The 26,389-nt window shown below is 43.6% G+C and overlaps 1 protein-coding gene across 4 annotated transcripts in view; it reads left to right on the forward strand.

Moving 5' to 3' along the window:
- The window catches only part of ZNF638 (zinc finger protein 638), a 178,033-nt gene extending 153,273 nt beyond the window's left edge, over window positions 1-24,760 (forward strand). For 2 of the 4 annotated variants that reach the window (XM_044294605.1, XM_044294632.1), the window contains exons 3-25: window positions 2,325-2,386; window positions 3,326-3,364; window positions 3,451-3,689; window positions 3,774-4,216; window positions 5,458-5,598; window positions 5,880-5,996; window positions 8,125-8,153; window positions 8,244-8,281; window positions 8,767-8,826; window positions 9,864-9,916; window positions 9,998-10,126; window positions 10,766-10,897; window positions 11,812-11,853; window positions 13,771-13,908; window positions 14,056-14,181; window positions 14,274-14,311; window positions 15,814-17,626; window positions 19,017-19,073; window positions 19,279-20,065; window positions 20,210-20,422; window positions 21,631-21,735; window positions 22,170-22,288; window positions 24,136-24,760. In XM_044294605.1, coding sequence (XP_044150540.1) covers window positions 2,325-2,386; window positions 3,326-3,364; window positions 3,451-3,689; window positions 3,774-4,216; window positions 5,458-5,598; window positions 5,880-5,996; window positions 8,125-8,153; window positions 8,244-8,281; window positions 8,767-8,826; window positions 9,864-9,916; window positions 9,998-10,126; window positions 10,766-10,897; window positions 11,812-11,853; window positions 13,771-13,908; window positions 14,056-14,181; window positions 14,274-14,311; window positions 15,814-17,626; window positions 19,017-19,073; window positions 19,279-20,065; window positions 20,210-20,422; window positions 21,631-21,735; window positions 22,170-22,288; window positions 24,136-24,156 — 4,941 coding nt within the window. In that variant the 3' untranslated portion in view covers window positions 24,157-24,760. The remainder of the gene's footprint in view (window positions 1-2,324; window positions 2,387-3,325; window positions 3,365-3,450; window positions 3,690-3,773; window positions 4,217-5,457; window positions 5,599-5,879; window positions 5,997-8,124; window positions 8,154-8,243; window positions 8,282-8,766; window positions 8,827-9,863; window positions 9,917-9,997; window positions 10,127-10,765; window positions 10,898-11,811; window positions 11,854-13,770; window positions 13,909-14,055; window positions 14,182-14,273; window positions 14,312-15,813; window positions 17,627-19,016; window positions 19,074-19,278; window positions 20,066-20,209; window positions 20,423-21,630; window positions 21,736-22,169; window positions 22,289-24,135) is intronic. The other 2 variants (XM_044294623.1, XM_044294614.1) reach the window with 2 other exon arrangements.
- Window positions 24,761-26,389: the final 1,629 nt, after the last annotated feature.

Consider the following 26,389-nt stretch of genomic DNA (forward strand, 5'->3'; position numbering starts at 1 on the left):
CAATCATATAAAACTTAACTGGACTTTATCCAGTGGTTTTCTGTGTATTGACCATTAACTGCCCACCTTCACCATACACACTTCATCATAGTCCTACCTTAAAGGGACATACTACTTCAGAATTTTCATTATGCCATTCAGGCATTGTAGATGGTTGTGAAGGTCCAGTATCTTATATATAAAATTTTAAACCCTTTGAGGGGCACAAACTCGCTCGTTGTGGGATTTAGATTTAATACCGTGAGACGTAGGTGAGGAATGTTAAGTGAAGACTATTGGAATAATGCCGACGCCAGCCTCTGCTGTTCAAGAACAAAAAAGCTGTGAAGAACCTTCAAAAAGGAAGTTCTGCCTACACCTTTTATGCCATGGCCCGATGAGATGCATCAGTGTTTGGAAGAAGTTGTGAAGACTGGGAGAAGTGGCTTGCCTGAGATTCAGAGTACTATTATTGCCATACTTATACTTACAGTGACGATTAAACTACTACTGTGCCAGGATTTGGGGGTCTGTGTATTCTAAAAGGTACATTTGGGAAATATCAACTGTAAGCCCTCAATGTGGGTTTCTGTATAGCAGTTACTAGTCTTCCACAGGCCTGTAAAACCATTGACGTATAGGTTTTATTTTTTCACTAGTGTTTTCACAATTAGACTTTTTTTATATATATTTTATGTGTATATCCTTTTTAATTGGATATACATATTTATTGCCAGTTTTCTGGCATTAAAAAGTAGCAAAAATTGTGTGTTTTCCATATTATTATATATATTTTTTTAATACAGCATTTGGTTTCCACACCACCCTCACCACTTTCCCCAGAAGGGCATGGCCAGGGAGGTGGCTTAAGAGGTTCACTTTCGGAGCGCAGACTCCTGGAAGTGCTCTACTTTATGACTAGTCCTGCACCTCCGTCATAAATTAGATTCATGTTCCGGCAGTGCAGGTGAGATTGTAGACCGGCATAAATCGCTGGTCTATAATTCCCCTCAGTGTCTTGTCTGATCATGACGGGTTTTATATTTTTTCTTCAAGGGGGTTGTGGAGAGTTACACAGTCAAGTCACATTATTATGACCACTAGCTAATATCCAGAGTAACTGCCGCAGGGGGATTCATAGAGCGAACACTGCCATGGAGGTGGTCCCACAGATGGCTCAATTGAGATCAATTCTAGGGACTTAGGGGCCAGGGTAGTAATTGGAAGTTTTCGTGACACCCTTTCAACCAAAGTTGAACATTTCTAGCAGTGTGACATCGCATTGTCTTGCTGGAAGATCCCATCTGCCCCATGGTGTGTACGTGAACTGCAAGGATGGATTCAGACCCAGATCGGTTGAGTGCCTTCCACATGGATGAGTGGCCCGGAAAATGCCACGAAAACTTCCCCAGACCGTAAGGCTGCTTCCACCAGCTTTTGTTCATCCAGCAATGGCTGCAGGGTGCTCTGATGTCCATCCGTTCCATAAAGCAGCAGAAAACGTGACTCGTCGGAGAAGGCGACCCTCTGCCAATCAGCGGAAGTCCAATTCCTATACGGTCACGAAAGTTGAAGCCTTTTCTCCTGAAGCAACTTCGTTAGCAGAGGGGCAGTGACCACCCTTTTTCTTTGGAGCCCCATATGAAGTCGTGTTTGCTGAAACTGTTTTAGCCATGCGTCTGGTCCTTTTTGGAAGTGAGCTGCTCCACTATACAGTGTCCGTCCACCCTTGCGCACCTTTGTAGCCAACGTTCACCTGTGACATCAATGACGATACACTTTCACCACAGCAGCACGAGAACAGTTCACACTGTGCAGGTTCAGAAATACCGCTACCCTTGGCCCAAAAGCCAATAATCATCCATTTTTCCAACGCTGATAGCCTGTCTGCACACATCCCCCTTTTTTTTTTTTTTTTTTTTTTTTTTTTTTGCTGTCATGGATGAAAGTGGCAGTGTATCGCACACCTTATATACCCACCAATCCAGCTCACCTCACGGGACTTCCTTTTCTGCCGATGTCAAAAGTAGAACTTGGTCAGAATAAAGCGACTCGACTGTGTATAAATGAATGTAACCCTTTCATTTATGGATGTTTAATGGAAAAAAAAAGAAAGACCCCCCCCCCCCCTCTTTGCATCATCCTACAGAGCGGAGAACTTTTGCAGTTTAGAGGGATGTTCATTGCCGAGGACATGGCCACACTTACTGTGCGGTGAAAACAAGTAAAGGATGACAGAAATTTTTTGTCTCAAACACATGACCTTTAAGCCAAGTTACTGTTTATCACCAAGAGTGCAAGCCAATAGACCCATCATAACTGTTCTCTTCTCCCCTCTTGTTTAGGACTGGATTAAACACCAGAATAACTTGTCCCACATTGAAAGCTGTCGGAATCTACGTCAAAAGTAAGATCAAACTTTTTGTGCATTGCTGAAAAAATTCTCTTGCATTTTGCCAATAGAGGCTAAAGATCTGAATACGTTACATGTGCCCTGTACAATTTGAATCTCAAATGTAAAGGTGCATTTGCATGGCGCCAGTGAGCAGACTATTGTCAGCCACTGCTCGTTCAGTGGGGGTGAAGTGCCTCCTCCACAGTATGAGGACTAGCGGTCACTAATGCTATCACACAGAATCATGGCTTCTGGGCAGAAGATTGCTGTTTAGACAGCATGATCTGCTACCCAAATTAACTTGTCCTTGCACGAACGACAGTCTCACCTGACGAACAATCGTTTCACTCATTCATTGGGTCGTCGGCTGCACATTTAGACCACCAGATTGTCGGGAACGAATGTTCGCAGGAATGTTCATTCCTGTCTAAATCTCCCTTTTTAGTCTTCGAAAAGGCAGCTAACATAATAGTAACTGCTCCCCTGTGTCATTTGGATGCATACAATCCCTCTTTGAGGGATCCCATGTCAAATTGGCTTTACCATAAAAACAGTTAATGCCGTATTTATTTTATGTACTTATATAGCGCTGCTATATTCTGCAGCGCTTTACAGACCTGAGCATTAATGGGGCTCACAATCTAAGTTCCCTATCAGTAGGTCTTTGAAGTGTGGGAGGAAACCCACACAAACACGGGGAGAACATACGAACTCCATGCAGATCTTGTTCTTCGTCGGATTCGAACCCCAGTGCTGCAAGGCACCAGTGCTAACCACTGAGCCCCCGAGCTGCCCGTATCATGATAAACCCTGACAGTTCAAGACACTTTTGGCATTTTCTGTGTATAGCACCTGTTCAGTGGGAGATAATATGCCATCAAAAGACGATTGATACAGGGAGAAGTTATTCAACACTTTAATTAAATTTGATATTTTCTACACTGTAAACAGGTATCCTGACTGGAACCCTCAAGTCCTAGCTTCTGTAAGGTAAGGGCATTGGAGGTGCATATCAAATCGAGGGGTGGAACATGGATGTTGTCTGGTATCTGATAAATTGTGTTTTATTGCTCTAGAAATGAAAACAAAAAAGATGAACCAACATCACATAAATCGGAGTCTAAAAGTGTCAGCCCTCGGAGATCTAGAAAGTCTGGGTCGAGGCACAAATCGCGTTCACGCAGCCCAAGGTCCTCTGGGAGAAGGTCTCGTAGCCGGAGTCCACGTAGGTCTAGGCATAGCCCAAGGAGGTCACGTAGTCCACGACCACGGTCTCCCAGGAGATTCAAGCGTTCCTCTCATAGTGATTCTCCGGGTGTGACAATATTTTGTGTACTCTACTTGTTAGGATTACAGTTGAGTTGTATGATCACTAATAACGGTTTGTACTCTCTTGCAGATAAAAAGGCTGTGGATGCAGCAGTTAAAAGTTTCATAGAGGCCATCAAACCAAAAGCTGTTGAGAAGTCTAAATCTCTGAAAACAACAACTAGTGTCAAGAAGCCTTCCAATTCTAATGTCAGAAGTAAGAAGCCTGTCAGTCCTCTTCCAAAGAAACCCAGCACCTCTGCTTCTAAGGCCAGCAGTACGTCCAGTTCCAGCAGCTCCTCGAAGAAGCCCGCTAGTAGCAGCAATAGCTCCAATAATAAACCCAGCAGCAATAGTGCAGCACGAAAACCCAGCTCTGGCAGCGCCAGCAGCAAGCCTGTTGTAAGCACAGCGGCCAAAAAGACCACCCCAAGCACTTCCTCTGCAAAGAAGCCGCAGCCAAGCAAACCGCCAGCTGATGAGCAGCCCCCCAGCTCACCTATATCTGAAGAGGCACATAACCTCTCAAATAAGGTTTGTGGTTGTTGTGAAATCACATCCTTTAGTTTATGGTGCCCTTTTTACAGCTATGGAAATTGCACTGTTGGGTCACATGCTTGTTTTCAGTAGGGTACATGATAAGCATGTCGGACTAAGCAATGTAAAAAGACCTGTAAGCTTTTCTCAGGATTGTAGTGGGTCATCAGTAAATCCCATTTATCAGCCTTAGGGTATGCCCACATTGGATGGAAAACAGTGTGAAAGCCTGCGGCAGCAAAAGTAGTGAAAAGAGCAGTAAAGGGGTTTTCCAGGAATTATTAATGACCTATCCTCAAGATAGGTCATCGATATGACATTGGTAGGGTCTGAGTCCTGGAACCCCACAGATCAGCTGTATCAGGGAGCTGCCAGCTTACCAAGCACAGCGGCGGACATTGTATATCTTCTGAGCTTGGTGTTGCAGCTCAGACCTGTTGACTGGAATGGGACTGGCCAAGGGAGAGGCTGCAGTGCTCTGTGGCCTCTACTAACAGCTGATGGTCGGGGGACACCTTGAGGTGGACCCTCGCTTATCTCCACTACTGCAGGTTTGCCGCATCGAAATCCCTGACGTATCCGCCCCATAGGGACATTCACCTGCACGGCTGTACATTTCCCTCGGAGATGTCCTACTCGATGCTTATACAGTTTTATACACCTCCCATTGTGATATTGAAGTCTATCGGGACTTCAACTACATTTATATTAGAAAGTGGTTGTGATGTGAACACAGCCTATAAGGATGCAGTAACAAAAATTACAAAGTCACTTTAATAGATAAAGGCCTTAACTACATATAATACTGACTCCTAACTTTTCATCCCCATAATGTAGGAAATGTAGAGGGTCATTTATTAAACAGAAATATGCCTGTATTACGTATGTCTCTGGCGCAGATTTTGGCACAAATTTGCAACTCAATCTGTGACTTTACCTCACGGCAGTTAAAAAAAAAAAAGTAGGTGTAGATAAGGGTCTAAGACTCGGAAGCTGGCTTACATTTCGAAGTGGCGGTGGATCCGCTGAAGTTATGTAGACGTCGTCGGAACCACCGCCAGATATAGGGGATATTAAGACCTGCGTCTAAAACACCTGTCCTAATAATGTGCCCTGTGTGCATATTGTTGCACATTACTTTTGTGTAACTCCTCCTGGAGGCTTGTGACAGCTGTTTTGATATTATTTTTTATTATTATTTTATCTTTTCTCCTGAATTTGCCATTTTTCTCTTGCAGTTTACAAGTAGAAACAACACTCGCAAAATTGTTCATGTCACCGACCTTCCAGATAGCGGCTATACAGATCAAGACCTCTTGAAAATAGTCCAGCCCTTCGGAAGAGTCTGCGATATCCTTATCGTTCAGTCGAAAAATGAGGTATGTCACCCAAGCAAGGGAGCTGTAGAAAACGCGTTCTGACGCTGCCTTTCTAGACTCTGAACCGGCAGATGTACTAGTCCCCGATTTTCTCTTCTCCACCATGCTTGGACAGTTTAGCATTTGAAAATGTTTAGCATTTTTCAGTTCTGTCAGTTGAGTAATGTTGAAAGGCAAGACCAGGCCACTTACCTGATAAGTGATCTGGATGACCTACCCAGGCATTTGTCTTATCCACTCACACCTGGAATGACCTGTGCACGTTCCTGATTGTTTTATAGGCCTTCATAGAAACCAACTTTAGAGAAGCAGCCACAGCGGTGATCAAATACAGTGAAACAACGCCCATCATGATAAACAACAAGCGGGTCACCCTGTCAATGCCCGGCCAGAGCAAAGTGAGTCTTTATATAACTAAATTGCGCTTTGTAAATGTGTAGTCGGGTGACACTACCAGGTGTGTTACCTTTTTCTACCAAGGAGGGGGTGTTGTCCACTTTGTGTACAGTGGCTTTCTCAAGTCTTTTGACATCTAGATGACCGTGGAGGGTCCTGCTTTGCAACTCCCATGAGACTTGAAATTGCCTTTATATCTGCTCAGCAAGCTTCACCTTTCCCTTTACTGATGCGGACGTGCAATTGGTCCTTCAGAGCCAGACCTGCACTGCCATTAACTCAGTGGGGGGAGGGGATTTCCTAATCAAAGTGCACTAGAATTTGGGTGCAATTTGTGTTAAAAAAAAAAAAATATATATATATATATATATATATATATATATATATATTCGTTGTACATACCTTGAACCACATTTCTTAGGCCAGGCATGTCCAAACTGCGGCCCTCCAGCTGTTTCAAAACTACAACTCCCAGCATGCCTGGATAGCTTACAGCTATTAGGGCATGCTGGGAGTTGTAGTTTTGCAACAGCTGAAAGGCCGCAGTTTGGACCTGCCTGTCTTAGGCACTTCATCACCGCTCCTTACCAGGCCAATTTTTTCAGTTTTAGTAGTGGGCCTATCTAACTGAGCCAGCCTACATGTATTTTATTATTGTAATTTTATTTTTTTATACAGTACACCCTAGACCAGAGATGGCCAACCTATATTATTAAAGTGCCATTCATTCTATAGCCCTGTACATATGATAAGCGGTGCACATACATAATACAGACAATTGCACTAAGCATGAACAAGACCAGTTACTGACTGGTGCAGAAGGAGAGACGGCCTACAATCTACATGGTATAGGAGAAGGACACAGCAGGAGAGGATCTGTTGCAAAACTACAACTCCCAGACTGCCTACAGTAGGGCATGGTGGGAATTGTAGTTTTACAACCATAGGATAAGCCGCAGGTTGGCCATCGCTGCCTTTAGACCTTTCCTTTTTACCATTAGATGACAGATAAATGTGTATATATATACAAAAAAACAGGGAAAAATTTGACATTTTTCATTCACATAATTTTTTTTACTTACAAAAGATATTTAAAGACAAACTCTAAATTTTTTAATTAAGAAAAAAGGGAACAAATGTGTGTACATTTGTATATTTTGCACACAGTCTGATATACTGTTGCTAAAAATAATATATATTAGGGAAGGAATGTGTGTCTGCTATACTTTTTCTATTTCACTATTTCTTTTTATCATCGTGCTTTATTTCTTTTATTTAAAAAAATGAATTAACCGCTTCCTGCCAGTCAGGGCAGGAAGTGGGTTAATTCAGAGACTACAGGCTTGGAGGACAGCCAGCAGGGGGCGTGCCTACATCAATAGCATTCTTTGCCTGCTGTTTTTAACTTTATAGTGCATCGACCCTGTACACTGTGACAGCACAGGGAGATAACTTTGCCTGGGCTCCTTACTTGTGACCACGGGGCGCTGTCAGATTGCAATGTTAGGCTACTTTCACACTAGCGTTCGATCGGATCCGATCATAATAATGCAGACGGAGGCTCCGTTCAGAACGGATCCGTCTGCATTATTTTGGCATATAAAAGCTAAGTGTGAAAATAGCCTCGGACGGATCCGTCCAGACTTTCAATGTAAAGTCAATGGGGGACGGATCCGCTTGAAGATTGAGCCATATTGTGGCATCTTCAAACGGATCCGTCCCCATTGACTTACATTGTAAGTCTGGACGGATCCGCACGCTGCAAGCAGCGTTCAGGTGTCCGCCTGTCCGTGCGGAGGCTGAACGCCGCCAGACTGATGCAGTCTGAGCGGATCCGCATCCATTCAGACTGCATCAGGGCTGGACGGAAGCGTTCGGGTCCGCTCGTGAGCCCCTTCAAACGGAGCTCACGAGCGGACAGCCGAACGCTAGTGTGAAAGTAGCCTAACCCGATGCTTTTATTCGCCAGGTTACAGTTAAGAGCTTACTGCCACGACGTGTATAGTCGTCCGGTGGGAAGCATAAGGTTATAGAGGACCTGCCGCTGCTTCTAATATGTTCATTGTAGTAGATAATTCTTGGAGCATGTACATCAACACTAAAAATGTCCTGCCCCACTTGTCTTTACAGAAACCTGTGATTGCGGAGAAGGTTGAACAGTAAGTGTCACATTAGAACCCCGCATACCGGCATCTGACTCATGTTTAATGGCTTGTATTCCATAACACTTCTCTGTGCTTCCCTTCCAGCATGGAAGAAGAACCTGCTAAAGCTCCAGCAGAGACAGGTACTTGGCGCTCATCATGGCTGCTAATATCATTTATGATCCAGTTATATGGCAGCTAACTACCATAGAGATGAATGGAGAGAGCCGCACACACAGCCACCCCTCCATTCATTCTCCACTTGGATGTGGGGGCTGGTGACCACCTCACCAGGAAGACCCTCTGAGAGATCACATCTCATGAGGAATCGATTCACCGGGTTTTCCTTTTGAGAATTATTGTTTGTCTTCTCTTTTTCCCTCTTTTGGGAGTTGTTCACACTTTTGCAGACAGAAACAAACGCAGGAAAGATTGGACCTGTTCTAGTGGGTGCAGCGTGTGATGTAAATCCAGCTACGGTTTTTGCACTTTATGTATATGAACATGTAGATTTGTCACCCTGCCACCATACCACACTTACATTTTCATTTGATTCCGCCGTCCTCTAATAAATCCTCCACATAGCTGTGCTTACATAGAGAGAAATGAGAAACTTGTCTCTTTACAGCTGCACCTGAGAAAGAAAAGGAAGACAAGAAGTCGCAAGAGACGTCCAAACATGATCTAGGTAATGATCTGCGTGCGTTCCTTGGCCGTATGCACTTTGTTGTTGCTTCAGGGAATGGAACATCAAAAAATCAAGTTTTTATGTTAGATATTTTTCACAGCGTTAAGTGCTGGATAAATTATTTGGTAATTGCATAGTTTGGGTCGATACGCATGTGACTGTAACTAATGTCGGGGGTATTTAAATTTTTTCCGTTTAAAAAGCAGTTTTTCAAAGGAGGAAAGGTGTGTTTTTCAACTTCAAGATTTTTCACATAAAATGAAAACAAATGACGGCGGTGATCATTAAGGGGTTGCATTGACCCCTTTACCTGTTAATATTCCCATGTAAATGGTGAGAAGGCCACAGCGCTTGCACAGGTGCCGCAGCCCCTTTTAAATCAGATCAGAGGGGATGCCGACAGTCAGACTCCTGCCAATAAGATATCGACCCATTCTGAAAAATAGATGATCAATATTTTCATCCTGAATAAGATCTTTTTATTTCAGTGGCAGTGCTCGGCTTGTAGAAGTTATTCTTTGAAACAGCGCTCTGTCACATTGTTTTGCAGTATAAAGCATGGGGGTGAGAGAGCAGCCACTTTCATCTTCCACTTTTGACAGATTTCATATAAAAATAAATTAGGTGGTTTAAATGGGATTGCCCAGGATTTGACGGCCTGTCCATCAATATCTCCTGGTCTGATGCCCCTCACCCCCAGTGATCAACGCTCTCGGGGTTGTGGACTTGTTGGTTACTGCAGCACTGCCCCCATTCACTACATAGTGGATGGAGCTCTGTAGTTCTGGATGTAATCAACCAATATGAAGTGTAAAAATGGTCACCGCATTATCTTGGGACCAGGTCTGACTGATGATCAGGATAGGTCCTTCTTTTAGAACAGTTTTGGTCTCGATTTCCTGTCCGTGGCGCAGGGTTGTAGCAGGTCTCCCCCTTTTGCATGTGATTAGTTTGTGGTGTACATGACCCTTTGTGTATGTAAAGCTTGGCCTCTGACTTTGTTGCTGACCAGGGCATCCTGTGTTCTCTTATTTCAGAGGTTCCTCCTGGTTTTGTCAAGAGCTACATGCTGGACGATCCACCACTGAAGGTAGGTTGGTTCTGTTGGTGGCTCTCTTTGTATGAAGGTATGTGTGATGTGGAGGTAACCCATGAACACCTTGTTTTACAGCAAAACGAGAAATGTGTTATACTGATATCTAACCTACCCGAAGCCCAGTACACGGTGGACGAGATTGCCAACTTGGCCAAACCGTTTGGCGGCGTGAAGGACATTCTCTTAGTTGCCAACCACAGAAAGGTAAATCTTGTCTCATAGCCAATAGATCGGGCCTGCAAGCAATATGGATTCTTCTGCCCGTGTTGTGACACCACTTCTCTCCCGTGCAATTCTCAGTTTGTCACTTCAGGAATTTTATTGGGTATAGTCGCACACGGCAGATTTGTTGCAGAAATGTGTGTGTGCTTGGCGCAGAAACACAATGGAACTTGCTTTTAGACATAGAAGTTTCTGGAACAAATCTGCAATGTGCGACTACACCCATTGGGTATGACCACACGCGGTGTGATTTTGTGCACAAAGCCCACTGCGTATTTTGATGTGGGTTTGTCACGGTTTTTATGGCATGCAGTGAATTAAAAAATCCGCACCACGTCAATTTATGTGCGGATTCACTGGCTACATTTTTATTTTTTTACATCCTCTTTGCTGCTACTGTAAAATTATGGGTTTGTTTTTCCCACACATAAATCCGTTTACCACGTGGTTTTGTGTGAAAACTTGAGTTGCCGAGCAGTGGGTAAAATGAGTACATCCTAATGTGAACCATGATGGTGGTGGTTTGCAGAATAGTACATTATACCACTGGATACAGGCAGACGGTCACAGAGAATCACTGGACGTGTGTGCAGTCATTTTTTGTTTTGTCTGTACATGCAGGCGTACCTGGAGCTGACCAATAGGAGTTCTGTGGATTCCATGATAAAGTTTTATGGCGTTTTCCCAACTTACCTGAGTGGAAATCTGTTGAGCATATGCGTCGCTCAGAGGTACAAGGACCTAAAAAATGAGGTGAGCAGACATCCGTGAAGAAGAGTTTATGTAAAACTGATGAAATGCCAGCCATTTAGTTGGCATCCATTAAAATTAGTTTTCTGGGTATTTGTTTAAATGGATCTGCTAAGCGGATTTCAATGGGGCCACAAAAAATACGGACAGCACCATATGTCAGTTCCACGGCCCCACAAAAGGGACAAGAACAGGCCGTTCTAACACAGGGCTAGACATACTGATCTGCAAAATGCGGACCACACACGGCTAGTATCCGTGTTTATTGAATCCATAATTTGCAGACCGTAAAAACTCCACCTGAGCCTTGCACGAGCGCTAACTGCATCTACCCATCTGTCGGATCAAAACATCCAGCAACGGCCGGAGCAGCCAATAGGGCGTGGGCGAGCCTCCCTAGCGTCACCTGCTGTCAAAACTGTTAGGAGCTGGGTCTCAATTTGCTTGTTAAATGAAGCAAGACTTAATTTGCCTCATTGTTCTAATTCCCTCTTTGAACTTCCATCTATGTGTGCAGTGCCCGGCGGTCTTACATGCTGTGCCTTATGTGGGGTAACTATAAAAGAAGGCCTAATTAAAGCATTTTCTCAAAAATATGAAAACTGAAGGCATATTGAGAATTTCCTGCACTGTTGCAGCAGACTACAAACTCCCCGCATCGTTGGCAGCAGGATAGAGGAGGGGAGGTATGGCTGTAGCATTCAGTCTCACGGGTTTGTTTGTGGTCTGGGCAGTGGAGCACACTTCCACATAGGCACTGCAAGCAAAAAATGGGAAAGAGGTTTTCATGAATATTCTCAAAATGGCTTAGATTTTTTTTATATTTGTAGGTCTAATGCACAGAGGTCGACCTTGATGCTTAGTTCTATGATCATTGTCTAATTTCTTTTATTCATTATATTTTCTTTCGTTATCAGGACTTGATATTCGCAGATCTCATAGAACAATCTTCTTACAAGGTAACTGATAATTTCACATTTCTTTTGAGTTGGAAGGAGCATCTCAGTGGACTCGAGCCGACAGTTTTACAGCCACTATGATGATTGCCACTATTATGTACTCCCTTTAAAGGGTTGTCCACCTCCTCTTAAGTGATGGTATGTCCTCAGGATGGGCCATCACTACCAGGCAATAACCGTGTTGCCATATTCTACTACCTGTAACTTTTTTGGTTTTCTGGCAGAGCTTTGTTAGGTTTCATTTTTTGCACGTAAATTTTATAGGATTTGTTGATGCCATTTTCCAGTACATGTTACTTCTGGTAATTTTTATATAATTTTTTTTTTTTGGGAGAAATGAGTTGACCAAAAAAATAATAATAATGGGGAAAGTATTTTATTTATTTTAATTCAACATTATTTTTATTTTAGTCCACTTATTGGACTTGAACCTGCAAACTTTTGATCACTGTACTGTGCACTGTAATGCTTCAATATTACAGTGCATAGTCATTCTCACAGGAAGTCTTTCAGAAGGCCGTTCCAACTACTCTACAAACCGAAACTGTGTCGGCTGGAGTCCCAGTCGGCGAACAGAGGGTGCTCTCTCCCCCTCAATCTAGCTACTAAGATGCTGCAGTCTCTATTGACTGTGGCATCTGAGGGGTTAAAGTGTCGGCATCTGAGGGGTTAAAGTGTCGGGATCTGAGGCAGTGAGATGCCAGTTGTGTGATACAGCCATCACCTGCAAGCAGTTGTCTGGCCAAAGCTCCTGGGCCTGCACTATGACATACTGTGATAGCACTGAGCTGGAAGGGGTTCAGCAGTGTTGTGATATTCATGACCAATAGTCAAGATAGGCCATTGATATCAGATCGGAGGGGGCCTGACTTCTGGCTCCCATGCTGATCACATCTAGAATGTATTGGCAGTGTAAGAGAATAGGACGAACAGCCGTAATTAGACTACATCCCCGCTGCAATCTAGACAGTGCATGGTTGCACAAGTGCAGGGGTGCTGGGCCCCCCACCGATCCTGAGTATAGATCATCAATATCATGACCCTCCAAAACCCTTTAAAAGTGTTCTACCATTTTGCTTCAGTGTGTTCAGCTCGTTCCCCTGGCTGGTTGTTCTGCTGCCTCTGCTTTCCTAGCGTTTAGCGCTAGCAGCAGTGGGAGAAGGTTGTACACAGCCGGAGTGTAGAGAGCAGGGAAGGAATCGAGGGAGATCAGCTCAAACAGGCTCCAGGTAGAGAGGAAAGCATACAAGGTTGTTTACAGGAGGATGTATATTGCCTCCTTTGCTGGCGGGATTCATTTTTCCATCACACTATACACTGCTCGTTTCCATGGTGGATGGGATCTGCTGTGCTTGTGTGCCTATGTGCGCTCCCATGGTCCCAGCCACTTGAGAGGCCAGCACTTTTTCCTATAGTGTATAAAAGCACGATCATCAGTGCTGGATTGCAGGGTGGTCATAACCCCTAGAAACGAGCAGTGTATAATGTGAAAGAGAAATTAAACCCAGCCAGCAAAGGAAGCAATATGGAGAATCACAATACATTAGTAAGTGCCGTGTGTTAACTATCAGATCAGCAGCAGGTGTTACAAGAGGCTTCCTACCCCATGTGATGTCACCATACATCAGTCATATGGGCCTTGTTGAAGTTCAGCCCCATTCAAGTCAGTGAGACTGGGCTGCAATACCAAACGCAGCCGCTGTACAAAGTATGGCACGGTCACAAGAGCTCCGGTGACTGGGGCGGCTTCCTGAAACAGCTGATTGGCCTCTGATGTCATAAGGATGGGTCATCATAATCAATACTTGGAGAGCCCCTTTATACCAGAAAACTTGCACTCCGGAGCTGCTCTGTGTATTTTTTACTCCTGTGTCATTTGCTTCTTTATTAATCTGTGAACTGTTGTTCCCTTTACAGATTATACCTACAATTTATGAAAAGTTTGTCCATCTCACCGACCTCCCTGAAAAAGATGTGGAGGACTTTGCGATCATTCGTATTGGGCGTCGTTTTGGGAAAGTTGAGCACCATGTGTATTTCAGTAATAAGAAGAAGGTGAGTGCTGATAAATGTACCCCGCTGCCTCCTGGTGGTCCTCTGTGGTACTGCACGCATTATCTTTACCTTTCATATAATGCTCATGGGCTCTTCTGTCTGATTGTATTGATGCATCTTGTGTATCTGGGTTTTTGTCTTTCACAGGCAATACTTCACTTGCATAGTCCCAGCGCTGCCAAAGCAATGTATAGCTTTCTGACCCAGTATCCGTGCAGTATTGCGGACAACGTCGTACAGTGCTCTCTTCCTTCCAAGACTGAACTAGCAGAGGTGAGGGCACTCCTGACACTATTTATGTAGTCGCTTAGGTCACTGGTATTTCTCTGTGACTTGTGCATTAATATATTTTATTTTCTCTACAGGATGAATATATAAGCTATATTGAAGAGGACACACCAAGGTAAATAGGATGAAGACTATTGTACATCCTTGTTATTGAACCTCATGATGCATACTGTTGGTTTTTACATATATTAACCCCTTAATGACTTTAAAGAGGACCTTTCACTAGTATACAAACTAACTCTACCTGTGGGCAGAGCGGCGCCCAGGGGTCCCCCTGCACTGGTATGCCTGGGCGCCGCTCCGTTCGCCCGGTATAGGCTCCGGTGTCTCAGCTCCGTCTGTTGTACTGGACAGATTTTTTTGTAGGAGGCGTGTCCCTTGCTGCAGTGCTGGCCAATCGCAGCGCACAACTAATAGCCTGGCTATGAGCTGTGCGCTGCGATTGGCCAGTGCTGCAGCAAGGGACACGCCTCCTACAAAAAATCAGTCCAGTACAACAGACGGAGCTGAGACACCGGAGCCTATACCGGGCGAATGGTGCGGTGCCCAGGCATACTAGTAAGTGCAGGGGGACCCCTGGGCGCCGCTCTGCCCACAGGTATAGTTAGTTTTTAGTTTGTATACTAGTGAAAGGTCCTCTTTAATGGTGTTTCACACAATACAAACTTCCCCACCTAATCAGATATAATAAACCCCCCCCCCCCCCAATCCTGTGGAGAACTCTGACCGTTGAGACCCCACCGATCACAAGACCAGGGGTTCCATCCATTCTCCCCATTGAACATGCGTTCTGCCACCATCTTCATTCTGTGTTGACTCTTTATCAGAGGGTATATATTTTTTGTACATTATGCCTCCCAAGAGGTCATAAAGTCTTTTGGAGGACATTTACACTTAGTCTTTTTTTCTTTGGCACTTTTTCCACCGTAACTGGGACATCCATTGGGAAAACGGCGCCGTGTGGTTTCACTTCTCACTGGCAGAACTGTTTGCTAAGACCCAGTAGCTCTGCTAAAGCCAGGAGACACTCGGCAGTCACCGGATCGCCAAATCTGATAGCCGGGGTTAGCAACCTTCGGCACTCCAGCTGATTTGAAACTACAATTCCCAGCATGCAAACTTGCTCAGCTGTTATAACTCCCATAGAAGTGAATTAGAACAGCTGGAATGTTGGGGATTGCTGATCCTTGTCAATATATTCTACGTTTTTCAAGCCATCACCTGGATCTGAATACTTGTGTAATTGCATTCAGTAAAAATTTTGCATAGCTGTGAGCTATTCAATAAAATCTACATAGCGCCACCAGCTGTTTGCCTTTTCCACATTTTATTTGTCCATCTCACTGAGCTGGTCACACATGCTCAGTTTAGATCTTCAACTGCCACGAGCCAAATGTTCTGTTAGAACAGGGAGATCACTAGATCCATGTGAGGTGCAGAGCTGGTTCCCCCTTTTAAGGAGTTAATAGTAAACAGTTGCCCTCTGGGTATGTAATAAACAGCAAGAGCTATGACACAAGCTTAGTCTCACAGGCACCGATATCCTATCCTTTCAGGAAATATTTGCAGATATATTGAAGTTGTTTTTGATGAAATAATTTTTGTTTCGATTAACAGAACAAACAGCAACTTAGAGAAAGCTGCATCAGAAGTTGCTGAATCTAAAGAATCTGACAAAAAGGAAGAGAAACCATCACAGCCTAAAGAGGAGGTGTCTAATGAACCTGACAAAAAGGAAGAGAAACCCTCACAGTCTAAAGAGAAGGGGTCTAATGAACCTGACAAAAAGGAAGATAAATCCTCACAGCCTAAAGAGAAGGGGTCTAATGAACCTGACAAAAAGGAAGAGAAACCCTCACAGCCTAAAGAGAAGGGATCTAAAGAACCCAACAAAAAGGACGAGCAACCCTCACAGCCTAAAGAGAAGTGGTCTAAAGAACCCAACAAGAAGGACGAGAAACCCTCACAGCCTAAAGATAAGTGGTCTAAAGAACCCAACAAGAAGGACGAGAAACCCTCACCGCATAAAGATAAGGGGTTCAAAGAACCCAACAAGAAGGATGATAAACCCTCACAGCCTAAAGGTAAAGGGTATAAAGAACCCAACAAAAAGGACGATAAACCCTCCCAGCCTAAAGGTAAGGAGTCTAAAGAACCCAACAAGAAGGACGAGAAACCCTCACAACATAAAGATAAGGGGTCTAAAGAACACAACAAGGACGAGAAATTCTCACAATCTAGAGATAAGGGGTCTAAAGAACACAACAAGAAGGACGATAAATTCTCACAATCTAAAGATAAGGGGTCTAAAGAATCCAGCAAGAAGGACGAGAAACCCTCACTGCCTAAAGATAAAGTGTCTAAAGAACCCAACAAGCAAGAAGAAAAATCCTTACAGCCTAAAGATAAGGAGTCTCAGGCCAGACCTGTGCTTTCCTCTCCTGCCATTCAGTCTGAAATGGATGTAGACACAGCAGAATGCGAGGGGCCATCAGAACCAACGCAGTCTGTGGAATCTGAAAAAATCTCTGGTCAAGCTGCAGCTGACCACCCAAGTGTTGAACTCGTACCTTCCCCCTGTATGGCTGTGACAACAGAGGATGATAATGATGATGATATTAATGATGATGATGATGAAGATGATGATGAAGAGGCAGCACAGGCGCCTGAGGCCCCTTTCACATCTCATGTATGTATACAGGCAGAACCAGAGGTACAGCATCCAGAGCCTCAGCCAGTGTCTCAGCCTCAAGTGTTGGATGATTTGGATATTCTCGTATCTGTAGAATCGGATGAAGAGGAATCTGAAGGACAGCATAACTTTATCCTCAATGCCGAGCAAGGTACACAGCCTCGGCCAGTCACCGATATGGCCAAGCTTCTTGATACAAAAACCTCTGCAGACAAAGGGCCAAGTGGCAGCTCAGAGTCTGAAGGGAAAGAAGTCACTAAAGATGCCCAGAACACTATTGGCACTGCTGATGAAGGCTCAAATAAGGAGACATCCAAACACAGCATAGAGAAACATGGGCACCATGTACCAACAAAAGGCAGAGATGATTTGTTTGCAACTGAGGCAACTGAAACATCAGATGGATCCATTGTCAGGACCGCAAAATATTACGCCCAAAAGGGAGAGATCTCCGTGACTGTCACATTAGAGAACCAGAAGTCTAATTCAAAAACTGAGTCCAGAAAGAGGACATCAAGAGAAAGGGGATCTTCCTCCCATGAAAGCAGCACGCCAAGGTCAAGTAGCAACAGGTCGAGCCCTGCTGATAGTGCCTATAAGACGGCCTCCAGTTTTTCTCAGAAGAAAACCACTGGAAAATACAGCTCTTCACAGCCGGAGAGAGACTCTAAGGATACCAGGTCGCGGGAGAGAGAGGCACGATCAAGTAGCAGATGGAATGAAAGAATGAGAGGCAGTGTAAGTTATCAAGTTTACTGATATTAGGGAATTTCCTGACTGATACCAGTCTATTCCCAGAATATTTACCATATTTGTTGAACTAATAGACTCGCCTTTTTAGCAAGAATTTTTTTTTTCTAGTCCAGTCAGTGGTCCAGCTGTACCAGACCTCCCTGACTATTTAATGTTCCAGCTCAGAGCGCCCTTAAAGCACTTTGCAGGATCAGTAAGGGTTGCATACTTCTCTCTGCCCGTCCAACACTGATCTGTGCAGACAGGAGAGGAGGGTGAGTGATCATTCAGCTCATGGAAAGGACCACGACAAAGCACAGCTACCCCAGGCGGGCAGAGAAGGAGATGAAAGCTCCTCTTGACGCAAGCTTGAGAACCCTTGATGATGTCACCAGTGGGAGAAGCTAGACCAGCAAGAGGAAATGGTCTCTGTAGTGGCTACTGTATTGTACGGGACCCTGTAACTTGTGGTCTTTAATAAAGATAATGCCTGTATGTGGATCTGATGTGCATGCAGCAGTGCTGTGTTTGTACAGTTTGTGCTGCTGAGCTGTGCGTGTGTATTTCTATAATGTCATTGCCATGGAGAGAGTAAAAACGAATATTTGAGAAACCCATAAATGACAGAAAATGCATTGCAAAAAGCTACAGAGCAATGAGCTGACTGTAGGCTAGTAACCCGCTCTACCCTACGCTAATACAGTTGGTGACATTGACCCCTTCACTTTATTAAACTACCAGAAAAGTTTTAATGGGTCAATAATGTTCTAATTTTCTGTTGTCTAAGCCTATAGTCTGTAAAATACAGTATATTTAGAAAGCTGGAGGAGAAATGTGACTTTGTTTCTGACACTTAGCTGCCTCGTAATGACCACACCTGCCTACAATAACCATGGACATGTGAAGTTTTCTCCATAATCCAGAAGGGGCCTTCTGATAGATTTGGACCTCCTAACCTTCCCTCAAATGAGCAAATAGCTTAAGGGGGTATTCCTATCCAGACAGTTATGACATATATGTCAAATGGGTGCCGTTCCCAGATCTGCAATGGACCTCCGTCTTGTGGCCGCAGTGAATGGGCAGGGGGCCCGAACATATACGGGTCTCTCCATTCACTTCCATGGGAGTTCAGTAACTAGCCGAGCACCCTTGCATTTAGTTTCTCAACTGCCATAGAAGTGAATGTTGAACCATGCATGAACGGAACCTCTTCATTCACAGCCCCTGCCAGGTGGGCCTGTTCTTGATAGGTGTGGGTCGCAGAGGTAGAATCCACAACTATTGTAGTTGTACACCCCCAATAAAGAATTCACACATTCACCATACTTGGGTTGAAAAATGAAAAAGGTGCGTTGGTATTCTGGGTTTTCTAATATAGTATTTTCTCTATGTACAGAGTTCACGTTACTCACGAAGCTCCAAGAGCAACAATCGGAGTCCAAGATCTAAAGAGGTGAGAATGGAGGAGGAGGATTTTCACCCAAAAAATATTTTACAAGGTTATAAGTGCGAGAAAAATGACACTACATTAACATTACAATAGTTTGGTATATCCCAATTACCTCTGTAGATAAATGTCTATACCTTATAATGTATATCACCAGGTTAGCGGTGGAAGCTGCTGATATTTCATCTTTCCCTTTTTTTTCTCTTTTTAGGGAGATGAAGAAACTTTCCCTTTCAACCTGGATGAGTTTGTTACAGTTGATGAGATTGTAGAAGAGCATGTAGACTCTGTGACCAGTGCAGAAGCTGAGGAGGAAAAGCCCGATGCTGCCAGAAAGGGAAAAAGGAAAGAAAATGACCCTCTTCCTTCAGATACAAAAAAATCCAGAGTGACGAGCACAGCGTCACACAAACGGTCCTTTGTAACTTTAGATGAAGTTGGTGATGAAGAAGAAAATGCTAATGTTAAAAAAGACCAGGCCGATGAGTCTGCCAAACCCCTGGTGACAACAGAGGAGGGCCCTCCTGCCAGCGCGGAGCAGGTGCTGATGACCCTGGATGAGATAAGTGATGACGAGGATGCCCAAAACTTTTCCACGGGGCAGCAGTCCTCAAAAGCGCCAGAGATCTTAACTAAAGATCAGCTGCTCACACTGGATGAGGTCAACGAGGAGGAAGAGGAACACACAACACCTCCCAAGTCTCAAGAAGCGGTAGAGACCAAATTACTGGATGACAAGGATACCAAGGATAATGGTAAAGATCCAGAAGATAAACACAAAACTGATGTCCAGCAGGATGCTCCTACCAATGGAGACCACTCAGAGCAGGCCCTGTTGACTTTGGATGAGGTGAAAGCAGAGGATGATGAAATGTCTTTTGCAGATATCGAGCACCAGTTCCTGACAGTGGATGAAATTGGGGAAGAGGAGGAAGAGTCTGAGAGAAAAGCTGAACGTAAACCATCAGATACTAAGGAGTCCAGCAAAGCCGAACCTAGTAAGTTACCGAGTGACATAAACAGTATTCCCTGACTCACGCTGACTATCGAAACGGTTGGTAGTAGAAGCAACTTTACCCTTCTCCTTTTCAACGGTTTTAATAGCAGCAGGGAGATTCTAATTACATTTTATTGTGTTTTAGCATCAACTGTGAAGAGGGGACGACCCCGGAAAAGACCACTCCCTCAAAGTGCTGAAGACAATAAAGACTCATCAGTGCTGGCTTCCCCTGATACAAGTAAAGGAGATGCAGCAGAGAAATCCCCAGCAAAACGAAACCAGTCTCAAGGCAGCGAGGGAGAAGCTGACGGGGTACAGAGTAGCACATCTGCGTCTCCAGATAATACAGAATCAGGTAAGGCTTCTGGAAAGATCCACTGAGCATTTTTTCCTGGCTATGTACACCTTTGGGGAAATTTTGATTTTAAATTTGTCTTAACTATTGAACCTTTCTCTCACAAAGGGTTAGCGGTTTTTCTAGCTGTTTGCATCCCACTTTCATTTTCACTTTGTGCTGGTCATCTAATAACCCTTATCTCTAAATTACTGAGAGGTCATAAACACTTATTCAAGCTTCTTATCAATAAGATAAGAACTGAGCTCAGAGTGTTAGAGAGCAGACAGAAAAAACAGATCCTGCTAGTAGAGCATCTCGGCTCTGTAATGATGAAAAGCACTCCTTATTTTTAATAAAGACCTATTTAACAAAATAAAATTGCCCCCCAAAGGTGTACAAGAATCAATAAAAGTTGCACGGGGGGGTAGTTAGCATTTTGCCCATTAGTATTCCGAGGCAATTCATCATTGGCCAATGGAGGAAGGACTTCAGTCACATCCCCACCTGTGGGTGGCTTATCAAAGGCAGACTACTCCTTTATCCTTTTCAGTACGGCGCTAGGCGGGTGTTTAAAGATGGTGGCCGCCTGCTTCTTTTAGGCTTGTCTGCAACCGGCAGTAATGCTGATCGCGGACATTTAACCCCTCAGATGCTGTGGCGTGCTGAATACCAAAAGCTTTCGGTTGTGCTCCGGTTCCCCCGTGTGGCGATCGGAGGAGCCGGAGCCTGTATGCAGCAGCCGGTGTCTTTGTGAATGACAGGAGGCTGCTGCATAGTATTTCCTATAGAGCAAACATAAAAATTCAAATAACCCCCCCCCCCTCTAAAAAAAAAAAAAAAAAAAAACCTCATGGGTGTTGAAATGTGTGAAAACGCCCATAGTATAAAAATATATTCCCCATACGGCAAACTGCAAAACCGAAAAAAGCGTCCAAATGGCCAATTCAGTTTTTGGTCGCTTCATGTTTTACTAAAAATGTAATAAAATGTGATAGTTGTGCACACCCCAGAATGCGATCAATGAAAAGTTCAGATCGCTTCGCAAAAAATGAGGCCCCATACAGCTCCATAAACATAATTACAAAAAAGTTATAGGGGTCAAAATATGGTGACAATATTTTTATTTATTTTTTCATCGAATGTCGTAATTAAAAAAACATAACTCTGGAATCTTTTTGCTTTTATTTTTTTGAAATTTCGCCCCATCTACCTCTCTTTTGTTTCAGCTGATGGAAAGTCTGATGCTGACACCCTGGCCAAGAAGGCAAAACTGGAAATTCCACCGGGCGAAAAGACTAAACTGGCGCCCTTCAACTCCAACACCCCTGTCGGTAAGTTCTTTCTAAAAACAAAATAAGACATATCCTGCCTTCTATCTATGTTTTCAGTGATCGGAAAAGCAGATTTAACAGTGAAGAACCAGACAAATTTTGGAGAAACAAACATGAAGGGATTAAAGAATTCTTTTGATTCTCCGAGTCTGTTCTCAGAGCGGTATTAAGTTTATTCCCATAATAGAAGTTTATTGCATGATCTCCATTGTTGCAGTATGGCGACACTAGCCGCACGACAACTGTTTTTGCCGGATCTCAGAGTAGCGGTAAGCTCATACAAATGTATGCAATTACAGCTCCAGTCACCAAAAATTTCTACTAGTGCGATCAGGGCAATGGCTTCTTGAAATCATTCCGTCCAGGTTTAGTGTCAGAACTGAAGTTGTGCGTGAACGTGGCTGCAGATCTAATCATTTCTGAATGTTTTTCAGGGCTGGAATTTCTTGTACCGAAGACAGGATATTTCTGTGAATTGTGTTCACTTTTTTACATGGATAATTTATCGAAGCTGAAGCACTGCAGGAGCCTGCGACATTACCAAGCAGTTGAGGTATGCGGTTCACATTCTGCTGTCCTGTTACACTTTCTCGTCTAGAGGGCCCTGCAGCATTTCACCTAACCTCCTTACACCTTAAAATTGGATATAAAGTCCAAAAAAGTCACTGTTGCAGTTATTGAATATGTTTCTGTAACTGTATGATTCTGGTCCTATAGGTGCATATTAACACCAGAATGACTGCTGGCTTTAGCCTTGAGCTAATTTTGGCCCCTCTGGCTGATTAGCGCTGGAAGTATTTGGTAACCATGTATCTCGACATACCCCCCATTTGAAATACTCGGCATACCTGGCCAAGCTGCAGAAGCGCAAGGCTGACTTTGCCTAAATACCATCTTCTCATTTACTGCGCAGGGGATTTTACATATATTATGTCTGTTCAAGCAGGGGGTGAGGTTCACTGTGGTGTGATAACTAATGATTAGCACTGGAGATTGGAGGATTATGGGAATTAAAGACTTGCATCAGTGCATTTTACCTGCTGATAGTAGGTTTTGCAATGCCTTGATGTAATTTTCTGCTACAGGATGATTTTTTTTATAAGGATTTTTCAGATTTAAACATGGATGAATTCTTCTCTGGATTAAGCATGGGGAGGGTTGGAGAATGTAATTCCTAAAAAAAAAAAAAAAAAAAAAAAAAAAGGACCTGCACATTTGTAGATTTTGAGTGAAGGTTAGAAGTGCATTCAGCAGGAAGGAGAATGTGGGTCCTAATTTTTAAATTTCCCTTTCCTTGCGAATACACTCTTGGCTTTGACTGTGCTACAAAAATGAAATGTGTAATTGCAGCTTTAGGGAAGGTAGACAAAAATCAGGCGAGCTTTCGGAAGGAACCAAAAATGTGTATATATAGGTTTTTACTTTTCTTTCTTGCTGGATCCACTTCTGGCTTTGGCTACAAAACCTACAGGAAAATTTGCCTCCAAACCTCTGTCAAAAAACTGAGACCCTACCCTAAAAGGGGTTGTCAGTGTTTGTTTTTTTTTGTTTTGTTTTTTTTCTATAAATTTCAACTGCAGCCTGCTGAAACATGCTCCTAGTTCCTCAGCGCTCCGTCCTGGCTTCTGGCTGCTTTCAATGGTCTTCCGGTACCTGGATAGGTGGGGGTCACGTACTTTGCTGCAGCGAGTGACTGTCCTCAGCAGTGGTGAACTGCTTAAGTCGGTGTCATCGGCTGCAGTGGTGCACTAGTAAACCAATGAAGGGAGCAGCGGGGCTCAGTATGTTGGAGTTGAAATTTAAAGTAGAACAAGCTGGATAGCATTTTAAGCTGGTCATACACATTTAGATGTTTGTTAACCCAACCTGCTGATTTGACCAGCCACCCATCTAATGTGTTTGGAGGAGGGGGGGGCCTCACTCAGACGGCAGAAGGATCGGGCTTACAACAGGGATAAGCTGCCAACAAACAGTGATAATCTGCAAGTAAACGATTGTAGTAACTCTCGGTCTTCATACTGCAGTGATAAATGCAGTTAACAAGTGGCCAGTAACCAATTATTGCCTGCTCTAGCAGTCCATGTAGAAGGGCCCTTAATCAAATCTCCTTATTGAGGACACGTGCATGCTCAGCTAAGCATGTGTGTGTATGGAGGGGGGTCGTAGAGATCGAGGTCAACAGCTATCTAATCTGTATGGCTGACCTAAGAGCTGACGCTGTGCCGTCCATACATGGGCAGCAATGTCCGGTATTGCAGCTCAGCACAGTTCACATTAAAGACTGAGGGGTAAGAAGTACAGATATGATCAGAGATCTGACGGCTAGGAATGTGTAGTTTCAGATCCACTGTATTTTTAGCAGTGAAGTGTTTTTGACTGGTATTCTCTTTCTCTTTACAGAAACATTTGGCCAAGTTGTAAGCCGCTTCCTAAAGGGAAATCTTCCAGCACGTGATGTCCATCATCGCTAGAGACTCTGACTCCTGAGGCCAGACTATAGTTTTTGGGTCCATTGTGTACATTTTCTTAGGGCAGACGTTAATGTTGTACTATAAAGCACTCGCTAGACTTTTTTTTTTTTTTTTTTTTCCCCCTCTCTTTAATTTTACCAGAGGAGCATTCTGTAAATCTCATGCTAAATTTAAGTTACTGTATTAATGTTGAGGATAAAAATGGGGGTTTAAATTGAACTTGATATGGCGCCATTACTGTGATGTGAACTGTATTATTTTGGGTCAGGGCTGATCCACTTTTCCCTACATAAAATGTTTGAGCTTTACACCACAATCGCATCCCCAGTGTCGTAATCAATTGTATTGTGACAGAAAATACTACAGAATCTTTTCGTCTTTTAGTTTTTAAACAGATTAATTTTATATGAAGTCTGGTTTCATCCCCCGTTACTAACCCTTGATGGCGTAGACGAGGGCTTAATCCACTGATTCTTAGTTGCAGTTGAATTAGGGACACTGTTTTCATCATTTTTTTTTTTTCTCGTTTCCCCCCCCCCCCCCCCATTTTGTCATGGAAAATGGCATATTTTGCAAATTGTGCAAAATTAAAGTGCATTTCTAAATAAATGGAAAAGTATTAAATTGTCTTGTGTGATTTATGAGCAGTTCATACCATGCGGTTTTAATAGTTAATAGAAAATTTGGCGCCAAAAAAATAAAGTATATAAATAAAAAAAATACCGGGTTACAGCCAATCACTGTCCTCAGTGGCCTCGTGCTATATACACTGACGAGTAAAAGGGTAACAATGTTTTGAACTTTTGACTTTCAGGCTCCATATCTCACCATCCACTACAGCTTAGAACGTGAGACTCCCATCAATTTATAGACAATCATCTTGGCTATCTCATACATAAATTGGACTTGCAGCTATTTAGCAGATAAGATTCTTCTCATGTAACTGCATTGTTACTGTTTTGCTCCTGGTGGTGGAACAATCTTATTTTTTATTTTTTTTGTATACTACAAATTTCAATCTGTTCTCATGTTCCCTAATAGCTCAGAGTGTTATTAGGTTGATCCCCCAAGAGAAAGGTCACTGGTTCAAATCCAGGAGCAGCCATAAAGATGATTTCCCACAGCATCATCAATAGCGGTATCTTCGCCAAGAATATTGCCGAACTGCATCATCATTATGTGAGCACCATGACAGTTAGAATAATGCAAAATGAAGTTCGTCCATCCATTCCAATGCCAAGAGGCGGAGTCAACAAGTCGGCTCATCACAAGGTCTATCAGTATGACGCGACAGACACTGCAATGAAGGTGGCTCGCAAGTATCGTGCGACGCACTATAAACAAGTCTGGAATGGTGGCCTGAAAAAACGGTGAATAAGCCTCGACTTCAATATAGTCATAAGAAGTGTTGGCTCGAGTTTACAAAAAAGTACCAGCAGTGGACAGTACAAGATTGGAAACGGTTGATTTGGAGCGATGAGATGGAAGTCAATAGACTGTGCTCTGATGGGTGCAAATGGGTCTGGAAGAAACAAGGGAAAAGGGGGCTAACGGATCAAGAGATTGAAGGCATTGTCAAGTTCAGTATAGAAAGCCTGATATGGGGTTGTTTCACAGTCAAAGGCATTAAATACTTGACCACCATCGATGGTGGTCTCAATGATGAGCTATAGGTCCTCCAAGACAACTTACTACTTATACTCTAGTGCTTTGGGTATGAAAAGGACAAAATGGTGTTCCAGCAGGACAACGACCAGAAGCATACCTCAAGAAATGGTTCAATGACAATGAAGTAGAAGTGCTGGATTGGCCCCCACAGTCCCCAGACCTCAACACAATCGAACACTTGTGGGTAGAGTTGAAGAAAAAGCCGTATTTGTACCCAAGTGAGTCGATCAGTATGCAACAACATTGTGAATGGGTAGAAGAGACCTGGGAACAGAGTTTGGCCGAGACAGGCCTGAATCTGATCAAGAGCATGCCCAGAAGGATTCGGTCAGTGTTGACATTATATTGGACACAGCAATAGTTATTGCGTGCACCAGAAAGCCACATTACCCCCTTCAATAGGTCAAGTAGTTATACTAACGCCAGACGTTGTATCTGGCAATCTTTGCAGTTCTGGCGTGTGCCAGGCAGCTCCATTATCCCTTTCGGTTTGTGGCATAATAAAGTTATTGCCT

Source organism: Bufo gargarizans, chromosome 1 (assembly GCF_014858855.1).
Source record: "Bufo gargarizans isolate SCDJY-AF-19 chromosome 1, ASM1485885v1, whole genome shotgun sequence".
NCBI lineage: Eukaryota > Metazoa > Chordata > Amphibia > Anura > Bufonidae > Bufo > Bufo gargarizans.